This window comes from Rhinoderma darwinii, chromosome 1 (assembly GCF_050947455.1).
Source record: "Rhinoderma darwinii isolate aRhiDar2 chromosome 1, aRhiDar2.hap1, whole genome shotgun sequence".
Taxonomy (NCBI): domain Eukaryota; kingdom Metazoa; phylum Chordata; class Amphibia; order Anura; family Rhinodermatidae; genus Rhinoderma; species Rhinoderma darwinii.
In genome coordinates this window covers 203,131,887-203,152,646 of record NC_134687.1, presented here as the reverse complement: position 1 = coordinate 203,152,646, position 20,760 = coordinate 203,131,887, and the positions used below count along the sequence as shown (strand labels likewise).

The following is a 20,760-nucleotide window of genomic DNA, read 5'->3' as shown; positions in this document are numbered from 1 at the left end:
TTTTACTTTTTGAGATGCAGCTGCTTCGTATCCTATATACAGAGCAGCTATATCTAGCACTGAAAGCGGTATTCATCAGATCAGCAGAACTGACGGGTTCAGTGACAGCGGGTCCTGCTTTTCTCTGACACGCAGGATCCACCTGTTATCGATCGCATCTAAGTTATGAACTTAGATGGGATCGGTAACTGCTCGATCCTGCGTGTGTCAGAGACACGCAGGACCCGCTGTCACTGAGCCCATCAGTGCCACTGATCTGACGGATACAGCTTTCAGCGCATGATGCAGCTGCTCTGTATACAGGATACAAAGCAGCTGTATCTCAAAAAGTAAAAATATTTTTTACTAAAAAGTAATTAGAAATTTGCACCAAACACACTGATACACATTTTTATTTAAAAAAAAAACAAAAAACATTTTCTAAGGTGTACATAGCCCTTAACTTCCGCACATGGAGGAGATACATTAATTGTTTACTTAATTGTTTACTTCCACTCCTGGTCATTTGATAGAGTTCTCAGAGCTGTGTCTTTTATCGAGCCATGCACCTCTGCATCCATTACATGAACAAGAAGTAAATAGAGAAGTCTGCTAATGAATGACTGCAAGCAGAGATTTTAAAAACCATGAGGAATTGATACAGAAATCATATCTTTTCATCATAAAATGAATAATTTTTAGTTGCAGAAATCATAATTAGTATGTAAAGGATCTGCCAGACACAACTTCTGTATCGACGCCCATAGTTAATCAGTCTGCACCTGCTTCTATCTCTGTGAGACTGACTCCATCTTCCTCAAGTCAGAACAATACTCCTCAACAGGTCTCTTACCCTGACGTAAGGTCACCAGCTGACTCTCGGCAAAGGCAGTCTTGTCAGTCTCGTCATAAATGAGCCCGAGAGCAGAAAAGAAAAGATCAACGGAGGAAAGTTCAGGGGCGTCAGGAGCCAAGGAGAAGGCCCATTCTTGGGGACCGTCCTGGAGCCGGGACATAATTATACCCACCCGCTGGCTCTCAGAACCAGAGGAGTGGGGCTTTAAGCGAAAATAGAGCCTACAACTTTCCCGAAAGGAGAAAAAGGTCTTCCGGTCCCCTGAGAACCGGTCGGGCAACTTGAGGTGGGGTTCAAGAGGTGAGGTGAGGGGCACTACCAGGGTAGCATCAGGCTGGTTTTCCCTCTGAGCCAGGGCCTGGACCTGTAGGGAGAGGCCCTGCATTTGCTGAGCCAGGGTCTCAAGGGGGTCCATAGTAGTGTCAGGGACCAGGGTAGACTAGGTATATGGGCTTGTGATTATGTAATGGGATGGTGGTCTTAGGCCATGTTTTGTTTCCTGATCTCTTCAATCAGGTTCAGGGGGCCAAATGGTTCTCTAAGTTTGATCTACGGGGGGCTTATAACCTTATCCACATCAAAGAGGGGGATGAGTGGAAGACTGCGTTTAACACGCCCGAAGGTCATTTCGAATACCTCGTCATGCCCTTTGGGTTGTGTAATGCTCCCGCGGTCTTCGAGAATTTCATAAATGAGATTTTAAGAGACTACCTGGGGGTATTTCTTGTAGTGTACCTTGATGACATACTTGTGTTTTTCAAGGACTGGTCCTCCCATATTTAGCATGTCAGGAAGGTGCTCCAGGCCCTTCGGGAAAACAAACTGTTTGCTAAGACCGAAAAATGTGTGTTTGGGGTGCAGGAGATACCGTTTTGGGTCAAATCCTCACTCCTCATGAATTCCGCATGGACCCCGCCAAGGTCCAGGCTGTGGCGGAATGGGTCCAACCTGCCTCCCTGAAGGCGTTACAGTGCTTCCTGGGGTTCGCTAATTATTACAGGAGATTTATTGCTAACTTCTCGGTCATCGCTAAGCCTCTTACGGATCTCACTTGCAAAGGTGCTGATCTCCTCCACTGGCCTCCTGAGGCTGTCCAGGCTTTTGAGGTCCTTAGGAAGTGCTTTATCTTGGCCCCAGTGCTGGTTCAGCCCAACCAAATGGAGCCATTTATCATAGAGGTTGACGCGTCCGAGGTGGGAGTGGGGGCTGTCTTGTCCCAGGGTACCAGGTCCCTCACCCATCTCCGCCCCTGTGCCTACTTCTCCAGGAAGTTTTCGCCCACTGAGAGTAACTATGATAACGGTAACGGTCCTTACCGACCACAAGAATCTGGTTTTTCTAGAATCTGCCCGGAGGCTAAACCCGAGACAAGCTCGATGGGCGTTATTTTTTACCAGATTCAACTTTTTGGTCACCTATAGGGCTGGGTCTAAAAATATTAAGGCTGATGCACTGTCGCGTAGCTTCATGGCCAGCCCTCCTTCGGAGGAAGATCCTGCTTGTGTTTTTCCTCCAGGTATAATCATTTCCTCTATTGATTCTGATTTAGTCTCTGAAATTGCGGCTGATCAAGGTTCAGCTCCCGGGAACCTTCCTGAGAACATGCTGTTTGTTCCCCTGCAATTCCGGCTAAGGGTACTTAGGGAAAATCATGATTCTGCTCTATCTGGCCATCCAGGCATTCTGGATACCAAGTACCTCATTGCCAGAAACTATTGGTGGCCTGGGTTGCTCAAAGACGTTAAGGCCTACGTCGCCGCTTGTGAAGTTTGTGCTAGGTCCAAGACTCCCAGGTCCCGACCAGCGGGCTTACTATGTTCTTTGCCCATTCCCCAGAGACCTTGGACCCATATCTCCATGGATTTCATCACCGATTTTCCTCCATCTCAAGGCAAGTCGGTGGTGTGGGTTGTAGTAGACAGCTTCAGTAAGATGTGCCACTTTGTGCCCCTCAAGAAACTACCCAATGCCAAGACGTTAGCTACCTTGTTTGTCAAACACATCCTGCGTCTCCATGGGGTCCCTGTCAATATTGTTTCTGACAGAGGGGTACAATTTGTTTCATTGTTATGGAGAGCCTTCTGTAAAAAATAGGAGATTGATCTGTCCTTCTCCTCTGCCTTCCATCATGAAACTAATGGCCAAACTGAGAGGACTAATCAGTCTCTAGAACAATATTTAAGGTGTTTTATCTCTGACTGTCAATATGATTGGGTCTCATTCATTCCCCTCGCCGAATTTTCCCTTAATAACCGGGTCAGTAACTCATCAGGGGTCTCCCCCTTTTTCTGTAATTTTGGGTTTAATCCACGGTTCTCCTCCGTTTCACCTGGTAGTTCCAACAATCCCGAGGTAGATGTCGTTCATCGGGAACTGTGCACAGTCTGGGCCCAGGTTCAGAAGAACCTAGAGGCGTCCCAGAGCATACAAAAGACTCAGGCAGATAGAAGACGTTCTGCTAACCCCTTGTTTGTGGTCGGGGATCTGGTGCGGCTATCGTCAAAAAATTTGCGCCTTAAAGTCCCGTCCAAGAAGTTTGCTCCCCGGTTTATAGGGCCATACAAGGTCATTGAAGTCCTTAACCCTGTCTCCTTCTGACTGGAGTTGCCCCCGTCTTTTCGAGTACACAACGCGTTTCATGCCTCCCTCCTTAAACGCTGCTCCCCGTCCTTGGCTCCCTCGAGGAAGCCTCCGGTCCCTGTTCTCACCCCTGAGGGGGTAGAATTCGAGGTGGCCAAGATTGTGGACAGCAGGATGGTCCAAGGCTCCCTCCAGTACCTGGTCCATTGGAGGGGATACGGGCCTGAGGAGAGGACTTGGGTACCTGCCCGGGATGTTCACGCTGGGGTATTGCTCAGGAGGTTCCACCTTCGTTTCCCCAATAAACCAGGTCCACCTAGAAAGGGTCCGGTGGCCCCTCATAAAAGGGGGGGTACTGTAAAGGGTCTGCCAGACACAACTTCTGTGTCGACGCCCATAGTTAATCAGTCTGCACCTGCTTCTATGTCTGTGAGACCTACTCCATCTTCCACCACTCAGGATGGCAGGCTTAGGTGTGGGAGAGCCTATCACAGCCTGGCCAGACGGAGCTAGCTCCCGCCCTCTGTCTATTTATACCTGCCTTTCCTGTTCCTCCTTTGCTTATGATTCTTCTCTGCTGGTTTCCTAGCCCTGCTGCAGCTTCTTGAACTACTGATCCTCTGCTTGTGATTGACCTTGGCTTTACTGTCCACTCTTCTGCTCTGCGTTTTTGTACCTCGCTCATCTCCTGGTTTGACTCGGCTCGTTCACTTCGCTTGTTGCTCACGGTGTCCCCGTGGGCAGCTTCCCCATTTCCCTGGCTTCTTTGTACCCTTGTCTGTTTGTCTGTCGTGCACCTATTGAGTGTAGGAACCGTCGCCCAGTTGTACCCCGTCGCCTAGGGCGGGTCGTTGCATGTAGGCAGGGACTGAGTGGCGAGTAGATTAGGGCTCACGTGTCTGTCTCCCTACCCCGACATTACATATTACTTAATAATAAGCCCATTCTCTATGGTAGGTATGCCACTAGTATACAGGGAAAAATGGACTGAATAAAAAGCAAATCAAATACCAGATGGATAGCTGATGGCAGATCCACTTTAAGGGCACATGCACACGTGGCGGAATTGCTGTTGAATTCCGCTGCGGACAGTCCGCAGTGGAATTCTGCAGCGGCCGTTTTTTATATTTGTTTCTATACATTTTTAGGAAAGTTAGTTCAGACGTTGCAGAAAATAACTGCGGAAATCAGGCTGCTGTGCAGAATTTTCCTACCGCAGCATGCTCTTTCCATTGCGGAGAAGAAGCTGAATTTCACTGCGTATTTCAGTCTTTGCAATGCAAAAATTGTAATCTGTGGCAAGTCCGCTGTGATATCTGCAATGTCTGAATTACCTGTCAAATATGCAAATGTTGGTGCAGATTCGTTGCGTAATTGCCCCGAATCTGCAACAACATTTGCAGCGGAAAAATCCAGCTTCGTCTGAACGTGCCCTATGGTACCTGGTTCAAGAACACATAGCCACAGTATAGTTAGAGAGCTTATGGATATACTTGAAGAATGATATGTAAAATAATCCTGATTATTAAGATAATCATGATAAACCCCGTATTTTATTATCTATGATCCGCTCACAATCCATTTATGATAAGCCGTTAACTGCATGGGATAAACACCAAACATGAATATGTGTGTGTAATATATTATATAATCTATTATAGCATTGCATAGAGCCTTCATTATATGAGACAGATTATTGGCTACTTACCTGACAACTGAAGTGAACTTCTGTCAATGTCGAACCGCGAATTGGAAGCATTGATTAAATTGTCTGAGAAAATTTTCTGAGCAGAAGTTGAAGAAAATGATTTGCTCTCAGCATTTGGAACTTGAAACAGGATCACAAATTCTGGTTTAATACTCCCAGGGCTACAAAAGATTAGTTTCATCATGTTAATAAAAAAAATATTTTCAAGTCCATAGAAATACACAAGGCAAAATTCTCCTCACATAAACCAAAATTTGTTTTTAATTTGTAAGTGCAAATCACCGGACATCACCAGACCTTTCGCCCTTTCTACCCAGAATATGATCAAGAACAAGGAACAGATCACACCTTTTTCACAATGGGTCTGCTAAACTCACTGACTTCAGCATGGTCTGTCAATAATCGACAAACTGTCCCCTGACATCTGATGTCACAGCAAAGCAGGAACGGGGAAGTTGAATTTCATCGTCTAAAATTCTCTATTTCCGCAGGAACTAGACTACTGCGAGTGGCTTATTTTTCTCTTTCCATTAAAATAAACATGCATGCTCAGACTGAGCTGTCCATGCATGTTTATGGGGAGAGTTCGGAGACATAGATGCAAGCCAAATGAGCTTTCAGCAGTCAGTTAGATAATGCATATGGTCAACTTTGTTATGTCAAAAGTAACTTCCTAACACCTTTCCTATGTGACAGACAGTTTCTCCTAGCTCTCTTAGATGGCAGACTAGTCCTTCCCCAGCTATGATACATACCAGAATACTCCATACCTACTGTATGTCAAACCTCTCCTTCCCCAATTGTCTTATGTGCCAGACCAGTCCTTAACTAACCCACACTATCTATCGGTGATAGACTGCCATCGTCTGAAAAGTAGTCGGTCGTGTTTAAAATTTTCATGCGACAGTCGGTACTACTTGACTGTGGTGCAGTCGACTGTTACATGAACAAACGTTTTGTGAAAAAACTTTCCACGCTGGAAGATCATTCACCCGTTGCCCGGTGTTTTTAATGGTCAATATGGACTAAAGTGTGTACGTTCAACCACCAACCTACTGTATTTCTATCTAATGGATATGACCGCTTTTAGATTGCTTTATGGTATAACCATAAGCTGTATAGCCATCTCCACTTTTTGTAATAGTTTACAGATTGGAGTAGTCCATAGGTAGTTAATACACAAGTAAGAAGAGTAGCAACAATAATGATATATTTTAATTTCTGTTCTCTTTGTCTTTGAAGGTTTGGAATTGCTTACCTAAAGCTGATTACTTTGGACATATTGTATTGAGTCTTTAGTTCAGAGTTCTTAAATGTTTCTTGTAACTGTGACCATAAAAAGAACAGATATTTAGAATAAAAAAACGTAAAGGTCTTGTTTGAGATGAGAAAAACCTAACTCTTTTCTTCTTGAAACAGTGCTATTCTTGTCCATGGGCTGTGTTTAGTATTGCAGCTCAGGCCCAACCACTTGAACTGCAATACCACAGCCAGTCTATTGACAGGAGTGGCGCTATTCCTGGAAGAAAGCGACAAGTTTTTTTAATCTCATACAACCCCTTTAACAATACTGACAATTAGTTAAAACGTCACACCAGAGCAATGAAGTCCTGCATAGCTTGGTATATCATTAGGAAGTAGGCAATACAAGAAAGAGAACTTAAAAATACACACCACTGAAAAGAGTTAACAGGGAACAGTAGCATATTAGCAATAGATGAATATACAGTAAGTAACCTGTCTACTTACAATTACGCCAATTTCGGCTTCCAGTATTCTGTATTTAAAGCTACTGCTTTCTTTGTAAGCATCACTGTAGTTTTGGTCACGTATTCGGAACGAACCCCTGAAGTAATGGGGATTATAACTGGACCCAGAATTATTTTTTACTGTTGAAGAAAAATGTAAATGATCAATGCTGAGGATTTTTATAGTAGAACTGCAACCTTGGGTTACATAGTTTTACCTTGTGACTTGAGGAATGGCATGTAATCATAAAATATCATTCAGTTGACTAAAGTTATAAAGTTATGGTATGAATGCTAAAGGAACGTCATGTAGGATTTAATATGTAAAATTTAGATGTGAATGCTCTATAAATGCAACAACCCATAAAGAATACCTGCAGATGCCACCCTATTGCAGTATGGCATATACAGATGTAGCCAAGTTTATCTTGACTATGATAACTTGCTGCAGTGTAATATCACACAACAAAAGCCATTGAAAAAGTAAAGTTAAAGTTTCTTGACACTGTGTATTTAATGCGTAAAACGTCAATATAAAGATGGCTACATCTGTACATGTTATAGAGAACCTGGTCCTCTGCTCTTGGGTTGAATGCGTATTATATGTATGATCGGTCTTAGATGGTTTCTTCTCTTTCATGATACTGCAGTAGAAAGGCTGTTTTCCTGGAAGTGACCAGTAGGCTTGCACCGAATTCCATTTAGTGTTCCCTGTACAGTGTGGTAGGTAATTTCTTTTAATTAAATCCTGGTATAACTGAAGTATAATAAAAAGCACCTTGAGCTCATGATATATTTAGTTCCTATCCAAATCCTTCTCATACAAATGAGGAATGCACATGAAGTAGTATGAGGTGCTCAAATCCCAGGAACGGTCATATAGCCTCTGCTGTCGATTCAGCTGCAGCGGGGCCAAGATGGGTAGGAGCCCCTTCTGGCCACAGTCAATTTTAAACTTCACTTGTTAATACCCTGCTTATACTCTTCACTGAAACTCTGATTGACTTGACTTGCATAGATAATGCACTATTTGTGAAATCTATGAGAGACGGATGGAGAGTGTGAGTAGAGAGAGGTGCAAATGAAGCAGAATACTGTTTTAAAACCCTGTGTGGCCAAAGTGGACCCCCTCTGTACCCCTCTGCAGCTAAACATTGCCGCGGTTTTCAGCCGTGCGGCCTGTAGAGGTGAAGCACACTGAGATTGTATGGTGGCACCCTAATTGTTTAATTGTTCTCTTTTCTAGGAGACACAAATTAGTTTATATATTAACATTGGCTTGAACTAATTAGGTGGTTAATTATTGTTGTAGTCCTAAAAGCCTATGATAGCCACCCAATGGCGAATATAAAATGAAAAAAATAGAAGTGATAACAACTATTGTTAAAATCAAAAACCATACTGGGGTCCCATTTTAATATGTGCAATGGGTCCCCTCTCTATTATGTATAACACAGTCTCTTGCCCCTTGAAATGAGACTTTTTATTACTTCTATTTATTTTGTATTACTATTTATTCCAATAAGGGCTTTATAATTATATGCAAAAGAAAAAGAGTCAGCTGACTGTTGAGTTAACAAACATAAAAATAGTTGTATTATTCACATTCTTACCAAGGACTAAATCTATAACAATAGCGGCAACGATAGCTCCAACAATAATGATGACGGCCACGCTGATGACAGCTATTGTGATCTTGCGATGCCGAGAAGACTTTGGGGGTACATCCGATTCAGGCATCCTAAAATATATATATATTATGTATTTAATATTTATATAATATAATATTATATTTATATAATATAGTTCAGTGGTGTTTTCAAAGCAACTTAAAGGGTTTTATAAATAAAGTTTAACCCTTGTATAATTAAAATTAATTATTAAATGCAAACAACTTTCTAATATGCTCTGTGTTTCAATTGCTTGCCATTTTCAAGATCTCTACTTGCTGTCATTAAATGTAATATTATATCTTCTTTACTAGAAATCTATCCTAATCATGTCCACTCAGCAGGGGTCAGGAGCTTCTCCTAGCAATATCAGGTGATTGCCGGAGAATTCCAGCAGTGGAACCCCTGTAATCATCTTATTGTCTATGATGTTAAAAATTATTCACTTAGTGTATCAGAGCTTTGCATCTGCATCATTTTACATAATAAGATGTTTTTTTTTTCAGTCTTTCTATCATAGCCAGTATTACTTTTTTCAGCATTTGATGCTACAGTAGCTTTACTGTCGGATCAAGCCAGATGGACTAGCCTTCGCTCCCAAGCCCATGAATGAGCCTTGAGCGCCCATGGACCTGTCACCAGTTCACCAGTTGTCCTTCCTTGGACAACTTTTGGTAGGTACTTGGAGAACCTTATTGCTGGTCACATAGATTCTCTATGGGGTTTAGGTCAGGCGAGTTTGCTGGCCAATCAAGCACAGTGATACTGTGGTTATTAAACCAGGTATTGGTACTTTTGGCAGTGTGGGCAGGTGCCAAGTCCTGCTGGAAAATGAAATCAGCATCTCCATAAAGTTTGTCAGCAGAGGGAAGCATGAAGTGCTCGAAAATTTCCTGGTAGACGGCTGCGTTGACTCTGGACTTGATATAACACACTGGACTAACACTATTGCTCTCTAATTCCCATAGAGAATCTATGGGGTATTGTCAAGAGGAAGATGAGAGACACCAGACCCAACAATGTAGACAAGCTGAAGACCACTATCAAAGCAACCTGGGCTTCCATAACACCTCAGCAGTGCCGCAGGCTGATCGCCTCCATGCCACGCCGCATTGATGCAGTAATTCATGCAAAAGGCGCCCCGACCAAGTATTGAGTGCATATACTGTACATACTTTTCAGTGGACCAACATTTCGGTATTAAAAATCATTTTTGAATTGGGCTTATATAATATTCAAATTTTCTGAGACAATAAAGTTTGGGTTTTCATTAACTGTTAGCCATTTAGGGTGCTTGTTCTGGTGTCTGTATTTGTTTAGGGGGGTCTGGACTGGGGACTGCAATAGTTTAGAAGGTCTGTATGTATTCTATGATCTAGTCTGGGCTCCAAATTCATTAGTCTGAGTAAAAGGGGTTGTCCGAGCACATCGATAGGTCCTCAGTATAAAAAACAGTCCGTGCCCGGACAACCCCTTTAATGTCTGGTTCTGGGCCTTGGTGTCTAAATTTGTGTGTTTCTATAGAGGCTGGAAGTGGCTGCAGAAGCAAGGAGCAAAGATGTCACATCAGGAGAAGTCGCCATAACGGTCTGCATCATATGGAGAAGAAAAGAAAACGACTCCCATCAGAGAAGATGTCACTTGGGAGTCACTGGATCTATAGGGGATCTGTCACCTCTCCTGACACGACTGTTGTAGGAAATCCTTGCATTCTACATATCTTTGTGTACCCAGGACTAATAGACAAATGTGTGTTACCATTTCCATTGTCAAGAGGAAGTGTCCTACACAGTGTGATACTGTTAGTAATGGTTGGAGACTGTCAGTATGTAGGGACACAGTCCTTTGACAAGGGGAATCATAACAACCATTTGACAATCCTCGCACAAAAAGGTGGTGTTCATTATAGACACGGCAGAGCGGCGCTGGGGAAGGGAGGCCCGAGTTTGTGGAACAGCCCAGGGCCTATGGTCTACTTAATCCGCCACTGGTAGCAGGTGTCGCTATGATCTGCAAATGATCAAATTTTTAAGCACCTAGCTCCAACCTGTGGCATGTGGGAGGGGTATAAATGTCAGATTGAAAGCAAAGTTTTTTAGCCACATGAAACCTCAAAAATCAGATCAAGTGGTGTGGGATGATTGTGGGATGCCTCCTGTTCGTCGACGTGACAGTTATCACCACTTGTCGCAATTTGAGAGGGATAGAATCCTTGAACTGAGAGACCTTGGTTTATCGCAACGTTGCATGTCCCGGAGGTTGGGAGAACAACAACAAACGGGAATGAGAACAAGAGGTGCACGGACGTGAACCTATGTACGGACATATCATCTGAATATAAGAATGGCACGTAGTGATCCATTCTGTACTGCAAGTGAAATGGGACGTCACATCCCAAGCCTAGGGCAGCAACCAGTGTGGACACAAACAATCAGAAGGCGTTTTCACGACATTGAGCCAGACGTCCAGCCAAAGGTGTTCTATTGACCACACTCCACCGCTCTCAAAGGCTATCATGGTGCACAGCAAGATTGCAATGGAGGCTGGAATGGAGGTCTAGCAGCCAATCTTGATGAGTGCATTCAGCGTGGTATAACATTTCTCAGACCACCAATAATAACCTCATTGGCAGCATGCCAAGGCATGTAAGTGCGTGTATTGTGGCACTCATACTCGATACTGAATAAATGAAGATTTTTGGAATATTTTGTTTCCATTTCTTTTATAGTTTGCATATCATTAACATGTCTATCAATCCTGTGATTCCCACAATTCCAAAACTTTACCTTCTTGGTGTTGCAAATTGAATGTTGAATTTAAATGTAGATACTGTATATATATATATATATATATATATATATATATATATATAAACGAAAGAAATCCCACAGCACTCCGATGGTTCCAAAAAGTATGTGATTTATTCAGTCAACAGCTGAAACTTTTCCGTCCTGCTATAGGACCTTTTTCATGCATGAAAAGGGTCCTATAGCAGGACGGAAACGTTGCAGCTGTTGACTGAATAAATCACATACTTTTTGGAACCATCGGAGTGCTGTGGGATTTCTTTTGTTCATGTCTTATAATCCACGGATCTGGATTACCTGCTTGCACCCATTACCGTGTTGGAATCTGTCGCAGAATGCTGCTTATCTCTGCCTATATATATATATATATATATATATATATACACATACAGTATATATATTATATATATATATATATATATATATATATATATGTGTGTATGAAGTGTAGCTAAACGTTTGACAAACTTCTGACATGTTATAGTGACATGTCAGAAGTTTGAATTGGTGGGGGTTTGAGCACGGAAACCCCCACCAATCTCTAGAACTAAGCAGCTGAAGGGCTCGGGTGAGCGCTCAGCCGCTTCATTAGGCTGGATTCACACGAGCACATTACGTCCGTAATGGACGGAACGTATTTCGGCCGCAAGTCCCGGACCGAACACACTGCAGGGAGCCGGGCTCCTAGCATCATAGTTATATACGACGCTAGGAGTCCCTGCCTCCCTTCCGGACAACTGTCCCGTACTGTAATCATGTTTTCAGTACGGGACAGTAGTTCCACGGAGAGGCAGGGACTCCTAGCATCGTACATAACTATGAAGCTAGGAGCCCGGCTCCCTGCAGTGTGTTCGGTCCGGGACTTGCGGTCGAAATACGTTCCGTCCATTACGGACGTAATGTGCTCGTGTGAATCCAGCCTAATGAAGCGGCTGAGCGCTCACCCGAGCACTTCAGCTGCTTAGTTCTAGAGATTGGTGGGGGTTTCCGTGCTCGAACCCCCACCAATTTAAACTTCTGACATGTCACTATAACATGTCAGAAGTTTGTCAAATGTTTAGCTACACTTTATACACATACATATCCAGCCTTACTGTTCAGCTTTTTCCGGAAAGCCAATGCATCAGAGTATGGGCTCATAGACTTTCTATTGAGTCCATACACGATACATTTATTTCCGGAAAAAAGCAAAGAAATGAAAACTGCTTTAATTTGCGTTTTCAGCAATTTTCAACTTCCAAATCTTAACTCACCTAAAGTCCACTGCTTCCTACCAAAGTGGGGATCTCTTCTTCAAGTTCAAGGCAATGAGTCAATTCTACTGCTTGCTAAACAGGTGCCAGGAAGCCAGTGAAGAGAAGAGATGCCAAGTAGCTGAAATGGTGATGGAAGTGGTGTTGGAATTTGCTGAAGATATTTGTCACTTTTTTACATCATTTAATCATTTATTCTGTATAAGTAGCTGTATGCGATCCTGACAGGCAAAAAAAAATTGTTCAGTGTTATATGAAACTTTTATGTGTTATCATTAAGATAAAAATTTAAATGTTTCATGACCAAGTACAACAATGTAAGCAAGGGTGTATTCACATTGCTGTTGGACTTCCGTTCATCGGTTCCATTCGACCTTTCTGTCGGAGGAACCAATGAACGGAAAGCCCAACCGACTACGCTACTGCTTCTGCAAAAAAAAGGGAAACTTTACAGAACGGAAACAAACGGAAACCAACTCTAACGTTCGGCTTTCCGTTCATCAGTTCCTACTATGGAAAGGTCGAACGGAACCGATAAACGGAAGCCCAACGCTGATGTGAACAGGCCCTAAAAACATAACTTAGGGAATACACAGTGACACAATAGTAAGCCTTGCTTTGATAACTTTGTGTTTTTTAACTTCCCGCATTTTACCATATCCATACGACATATGCCATCATTGCCGGATGTCAGCGGTATCTTGCAGCTGACATTCAGCTGTAATGGCGGGGACTGAAATTAGCTTTGATCCCCGCCATTAACCCCTTAAATGCAGCGCTCAAATGCGATCGCTGCATTTAAGGTGTTTGCAGCACATCGGAACCCCAGCAATGAAATTGCCGGGGTTCCGGTGGCTGCAATGCCAACCAGAGGCCTAATACTGGCCTCCCGGTCTGCCTAGCACAGAAGCAGTTCAGGTCCCGCCCATTTTCACTCTGCAATATCGAGTGCACACTAATTTCTACAAAACACCTGCGGGGTTAACATGGTCACTACACCCCTAGGTGAATGCATTGAGGGGTGTAGTTTCCAAACTGTGATCACTTCTTGGGGGTTTCCACTGTTTTGGTCCCACAGGCACCCAGAAACCAATCCAGCAAAATCTGCACTCCAAGAGCCAAATGCCGCTCCTTCCCTTCTGAGCCCTACTGTGTGCCCAAACAGCAGTTTATGACCACATATGGGGTATTGCCGTACTCTGGAGAAATTGCTTTACAAATGTTGGTGTTCTTTTTTTCCTTTATTTGTTGAGAAAATGAAATTTTTTTTCGCTAAAGCTACGTCTTATTGAAGAAAAGGGATTGTTTTCATTTTCACTGCCCAATTCTAATAAATTCTATGAAACATCTGTGGGGTCAAAATGCTCACTACACCCCTAGATTAATTCCTCAAGGGGTGTAGTTTCCTAAATGGAGTCACTTTTTGGGCGTTTTCATTGTTTTGTCCCCTCAGGTGATTTGCAAATGTGACATGGCCTCCGCAAACCATTCCTGCTAAATGTGAACTCCAAAAGCCAAATGGTGCTCTTTCCCTTCTAAACCCTGCCATGTTTCCAAACAACAATTTATGACCACATGTGGGGTATTGTTTTACTCGGGAGAAATTGCTTTACAAATTTTGCGGTGCTTTTTCTCCTTTAGTCTTTGTGGAAATGAGAAAAAAATCGCTAAACCTACATTTTCTTTGAAAAAAATGTAGATTTAAATTTTCACGGCCTACTTCCAATAATTTCTGCAAAAATCCTGTGCGGTCAAAATGCTCACTATACCCCTAGATAATTTTCTTAGGGTGTGTTTCCCAAATGGGGTCACTTTTGAGGGATTTCCACTGTTTTGGCACCACAAGAGCCCTTCAAACCTGACATGGTGCCTAAAATATATTCTAATAAAAATAAGGCCCCAAAATCCAATACGTGCTCCTTAGTTTCTGAGGCCGGTGCTTCAGTCCAGTAGCACGCTAGGGTCACATGTGGAATATTTCCTAAAACTGCAGAACCTGGGTAATAAATATTGAGTTGCATTTCTCTGGTAAAACTTTCTGTGTTACAAAAAAAATAGATTAAAAATAAATTTCTGCAAAAAAATATGAAATTTGTAAATTTCACCTCTACTTTGCTTTAATTCCTGTGAAACGTCTAAAGTGTTAATAAACTTTCTAGTCATAACTGTATGTCAAAGAGTTGTGAAATGTTTTATTTCTCTGTCATTCACACTTGACAAATAAATCAAAACAGAATTAAAAAAAAAAGAAACTTTCTAAATGCTGTTTTGAATACTTTGAGGGGTGCAGTTTTTAAAATGGGGTGACTTATTGGGGGTTTCTAATATATAAGGCCCTCAAAGCCACTTCACAACTGAACTGGCCCCTGTAAAAATAGCCTTTTGAAATTTTCTTGAAAATGTGAGAAATTGCTGCTAAAGTTCAAAGCCTCGTAACGTCCTAGAAAAATAAAAGGATGTTCAAAAAATGATGTCAATCTAAAGTAGACATATGGGGGATGTTAATTAGTGACTATTTTGTGCGGTATAACTGCCTGTCTTACAAGCAGATACATTTAAATTGAGAAAAATACTTATTTTTGCTACTTTTCGCTAAATTTTGGTGTTTTTCACAATTAAATACTGAACGTATTGAGCAAATTTTGCCAGTAACATAAAGTCCAATGTGTCATGAGAAAACAAGATCATAATCCCTTGGATAAGTGAAAGCATTCCAAAGTTATTACCACATAAAGTGAAACATGTCAGATTTGAAAAATGAGGCTCTGTCAGGAAGGTCAAAAGTGGCCAAAGAGGGAAGGGGTTAATGGAAAATGTATCCTACTCCACTAACAATGGGTAAAATGCATATTTTAATGTTCCACTGTAATAAAATCTTTAGATTCCTGTTTCAGTATTTCCCTTTATTCGGCCCATTGATATAGTTAGTATGAGCTTTGATATGGTCATAGAAATACTACGCACTCAGTTCATCTGTTGGTTAGAATAACATCTGTGATAACTTTTCTCGTGCTACAGTATGTGCCAACCTGATTTTTCCCAAAGGAAGTTCTGGAAATTCCTGGTCATAAATGGGTCCAGGAAAAATATTTAATATTTGCTATACAAACTAGGCACATCTGGCAGTGCTCATCTTGAAGGTACAAAGAACTGCGTATGCTGAAATCCAACATGAGCAATCCTTTTTCCTCCCAATGGCAGATGTTAGGGGACAGTCGGGCTTACCCATACACACTAGATTGTGGGCTAATCCTGCCACAATCGTCAGGGTTAGACGACATTTATCTAATGTGTATAGTCAGCTTTAGAGCTTGTCCAAACTAGAAGTTTTTTGCAGTCTGTTTTTGTGATCAGTCGACAGATCAGGTATTCTCAGCAAATCTACAATTGTTAATTCAGCAGTGCCCAAAAAAATATATTGCGTCTCTCTCCTTATAGTTGGGGGTTGTGGACTTGCATATGGATACAAAGAGCTGTAAAGCCAAATCTCGAAGGGGAATTTTTTTTGTAGCTTTAGTATATATATATATAAAATACATCCCCAACAACAGCTAAGTTCAACCTTTGGTTGGGGCAGAGGGATAATGGCATTTATTTTATGCTTTAATGTTTCTTTACGTTTATGTATTTAATTAATTCAAATTTTTTTTTTTACCTTTTTACCTTGTTGGATATGATGTGTTTGGTCCACTTAATTTTCTCATGTAAAGAACACAGAAGTATGGAACTAATGGCTGCCTATTAACTTGCTGTAAACGCAGCTATCTGAGATCATGTCTTCCTTAGCAACATGCTGATGAAAAAGTTTCTGCACTGATGACTACTGAGCTCTACTAGGAAACTGCATGTATATCGAATGGTATCTAATTATTTTATTTTTCTGTCTCTCTAACAATATTGCTATTATCCTGGTGAGAATCGACCCAAGAGGACTGTGATCTGTCACCAAACTTCATGCAGTAAATGAGAGACCTCCTCTAAGTAAATCCAGGTCATAAGCCAATAGGACTAGTCGAGATAACCGGACGGCGGAAAGAGTTGTAGTTCACCCCATGTAGGTAATTTTCCTCTTTAATGGCAAGTCAGTACGTTTGGGACCGTATATATGTTGCAAATTGTACCCACTTTGGCTACATTAAATCTAAAAATGATTATATTTTATACCAGCATGTCTGGATTACCACTACTAATGTATTGCCCTGGAGACCGCATATTCTGATGACATTTTTAACATAAACTACATGAATATTTGACTTTAAACAATGCCCTCTGTATAATAAGAGCTGAATTTGTGGTTTCCTGATTTAGTGGTTTGAGTCCAACCCTAAAGGTAAGACATGTTTGGAACACAACATTTATGTAGCACCTACACTACAGCATACAAACACTAAATTTGATGTTGCTAAATTTGTTTAGACTTTCTTGTCTATTGCTATTAGAGCATAATTGCTTTTAATAAAGGCACAGCAGTATGTCCTTTGTACAAGGGCAATACCATATTACTTACTTAAAGATGCTCTGTCACTAGATTTTGCAACCCCTATCTGCTATTGCAGCAGATCGGCGCTGCAATGTAGATAAGAGTAACGTTTTTATTTTTAAAAAACGAGCATTTTTGGCTAAGTTATGACCATTTTTGTATTTATGAAAATGAGGCTTGCTAAAGTCCAACTGGGCGTGTTTAAAGTAAAAGTCCAACTGGGCGTGTATTATGTGTGTTACATCGGGGCGTGTTTACTTCTTTTACTAGCTGGGCGTTCTGACGAATCAGCATCATCCACTTCTCTTCAGAACGCCCAGCTTCTGGCAGTGCAGACACAGCGTGTTCTCGAGAGATCACGCTGTGTCGTCACTCACTTCCTGACCCAGGTCCTGCATCGTGTCGGACGAGCGAGGACACATCGGCACGAGAGGCTACAGTTGATTCTGCAGCAGCATCGGCGTTTGCAGGTAAGTCGATGTAGCTACTTACCTGCAAACACTGATGCTGCTGCAGAATCAACTGTAGCCTCTGGTGCCGATGTGGCCGACACGATGCAGGACCTGGGGCAGGAAGTGAGCGACGTCAAAGCGTGATCTCTCGAGAACACGCTGTGTGTCTGCACTGCCAGAAGCTGGGTGTTAACGAACAGAAGTGGATGATGCTAATTCGTCAGCATCATACACTCCCATTCCTAACGCCCAGCTAGTAAAAGTAGTAAACACGCCCAGATGTAACACACATAATACACGCCCAGTTGTACTTTTACTGTAAACACGCCCAGTTGTACTTTTGCAAGCCTCATTTGCATAAATACAAAAATGGTCATAAATTGGCCAAAAATGCTCGTTTTTTAAAAATAAAAACGTTACTGTAATCTACATTGCAGATAGGGGTTGCAAAATCTAGGGGTTGCAAAATCTGGTGACAGTGCCTCTTTAAAGGCTATGTCAACTTTTAAAGCCCATTTTTTTTTAATATAAATCTTAATGTGATTTATGCAGCTTTTAAATAAGTTTTTATTAAAAATAGTTTTTACTTTTTGAGATACAGCTTCTATGTATCCTGTGTACATAGAAGCTGTATCTTGCTGTCCCGTCAGGTCAGCATGACTGACGGTTCGGCTGAAATCTGGTCCTGCATGTCTCTGACATCCAGTTGTTATTGATCACATCTAAGATGGGATTGATAACAGCTTGAGAGACACGCACGACCAGCCTTCATCCGAGCCGTCAGTCATGCTGACTGGACAGAATCTGCTTTGATGGCAAGATACAAGTTCTATGTGTACAAGATACATAAAAGCTATATTTTAAAAAGTTTATTTAAAAAAAAAAAAAAACCTGTTCAAAAGTTTTAATAAGCACTCATGATATAAAATTGCTTAGTACATGCGGAAGAGATGTTATCAAATTTGTACCATTTTAGGGTTGGCATGCTGTTACAAGTGAACACCAATCGAAGAAAATGTATTCACTAAATGAAATTCTCTAACATTAAAATAATTTAAACTTTTACTTTGAAGCTATGATTAGTTTATACTATTGTTTTAAAGGGGTTCTCCTGGGGTTTTATATTGACGGGCTATCCTTAGGATAAGTCATCAATATCAGATCAGTAGGGTCCGACTGAAGGGGACGCTGCAGCGAACACTGCGGTATCTTCATAGTTTACCAGGCACATCGCCTTATACTTCTGTAGCCGCTGTACCTGGAATTGCAGTTCCGGTCTTATACAAGTGAATGGATTCGGACTGCAGTGAACTGCAATCCTAGGCTCAGCTGCTACGGCAGTATACGGCACTGTGCCTGGTAAACTACGAGGAAGCCGAGGCATTTGTTGCTGCTGATCCTTGGGGGTGTGGGTAGTTGGATTCCCACCGATTTGATATTGATGTCCTACTCTAAGGATAGGCCATCAATATAAAAGTCTCGGAGAACCCCTATTAATGCATATATTATTGTTTCTATTGCATGAATTATTGTCTTGCTTTGCCAGCATCCCAGAATAGTTCTAATAGAATATAATTATTTAAATATGGATAATTACGAAACGTGGAACTAGAGTTACAAGTCTTGTAGACAATTAACTTGTAATCATTTGTACAGCAAGGACTTGCTGGAAATAATATATGTAAAATACAAAAGTTTAACTACATATATTTATTAGAAAAAGTGACCTATAGGGAGAGAAACAGAGAGAGAGAGAGAGAGAGAGAGAGAGAGAGAGAGAGTGAGAGAGAAAGAAATGTATATTACAAATGCACTATGTTTGACAGGATTTTTTTTTTACATGTAAAGTATATAATATAACTTAATGCAACAATATAATACAGTATATATTACTGCACTCAGCAAGAAATGGACCTCTACATAATGCGGCAAATTAGCTTTTTGGGCCCTTTTTTTCAAAATACAAACAATACCCCTTTTCTAAGGCCATATTAGGACATATGGATGTCATAGAGGGGGTCCTACACTCAGGAACCCCCTCTACTATTTAGAGCAGAGAAATTCTAATAAAGAATGTCTCTTGTCCTGGCAGACTCAACCCGTCCATATATTACATGATCAGTCATTTTCTGAATGGCTGGCCTGTAATACAGGGGAAATGTATGGCCTGAAGGAGTTTCCCCCTACAAAGTATTTAACTGTACAGTGTAGCATAATAACTCAGGAACTAGGACCTGTTTAGAATTGAAGTAACCTAGTAGTAGCAACTAGGTACAAAACATGCTGAAAGAACAGACAACATTGCATAAAGTCATTTAACACCTTTAAGCCAATTATGAACAGGACACAGATATGGACATCCGCATACAGAATAGTGAAATCTAAACAGATCAGAGCTTCTGTGTTTCTTAAAATGCTCCGTTCTCATCTATTGACTTGGCATTTCATTAAAACAATCGTAGAATATGTACCTGCTAGATGTATGTACTTCTCCGTTCCTTCGTTGTGATCGTCTCTGTAATGATTATGCCGCTATGAATGCTTCATTGGTATAAGAAAGTTCTATTCTATGGGTTGCACAATCCTTAAACAAGCAAGCAAAAAACTTGTTTAGCTTAAAACTTGTCTGACTGGTCCTGATCTGCAGGTGACTTAGATAATAAAAGATACGCTAGACAGAAGGTACAGTTGGATTAATAATACTTCCTCAATTAAATTGGTTGCAACAGAAGAAACCAGCTGAAAGGGTGTGTTAGGACACATACTAATGAGATATGAGTATCCAAGGAGCTGGCAAATTCTTAACATTTCCTCTTAGTTCACAGGGAGCAAGTGTGTTCGTATTCTGATCGATGACGTAACCAAGATTTTTGTACCTTGAGAGCCGCATTTACATATCCCATGTGATATGGCGTAAATTAAAGGGGTTGTCCACTTCGGATGATAAGAAGGTCACAGTGTATTCGGCTGCTGGGACCCTCAGTGATCATCTGGAATCTGCTGGGGAACCTGGCAGCAAATGTTCAGTGCAACTGCAGAGTAAATAAAGCTTTACATAGATAGTGCCCACTAAAACAGTGGGCTTTACGCAAAAATGTCCTCGGTTCTCCAAGTCAGAGACCCTTTTTGTAGACACTCTCTCCTCTGTCTAGTAGATAATGGTCCTGAATATGAGGTGTTTTTTTTATAGCCAGTGATTCTTAAGCTTTTACCTCTTTTTGCAAGTA

At 41.5% G+C, this 20,760-nt stretch overlaps 1 protein-coding gene across 1 annotated transcript in view; it reads right to left on the bottom strand.

Annotated features, from left to right (window-relative positions):
- LOC142739370 (transmembrane protease serine 11G-like) overlaps positions 1-8,611 on the bottom strand; it is a 29,319-nt gene extending 20,708 nt beyond the window's left edge. The window contains exons 1-4 of the mRNA XM_075849811.1: positions 8,485-8,611; positions 6,873-7,012; positions 6,382-6,449; positions 5,124-5,284 (exon numbers count right to left, since the gene is read on the bottom strand). Of these exons, the coding sequence (XP_075705926.1) occupies positions 5,124-5,284; positions 6,382-6,449; positions 6,873-7,012; positions 8,485-8,611 (496 nt within the window). The remainder of the gene's footprint in view (positions 1-5,123; positions 5,285-6,381; positions 6,450-6,872; positions 7,013-8,484) is intronic.
- Positions 8,612-20,760: the final 12,149 nt, after the last annotated feature.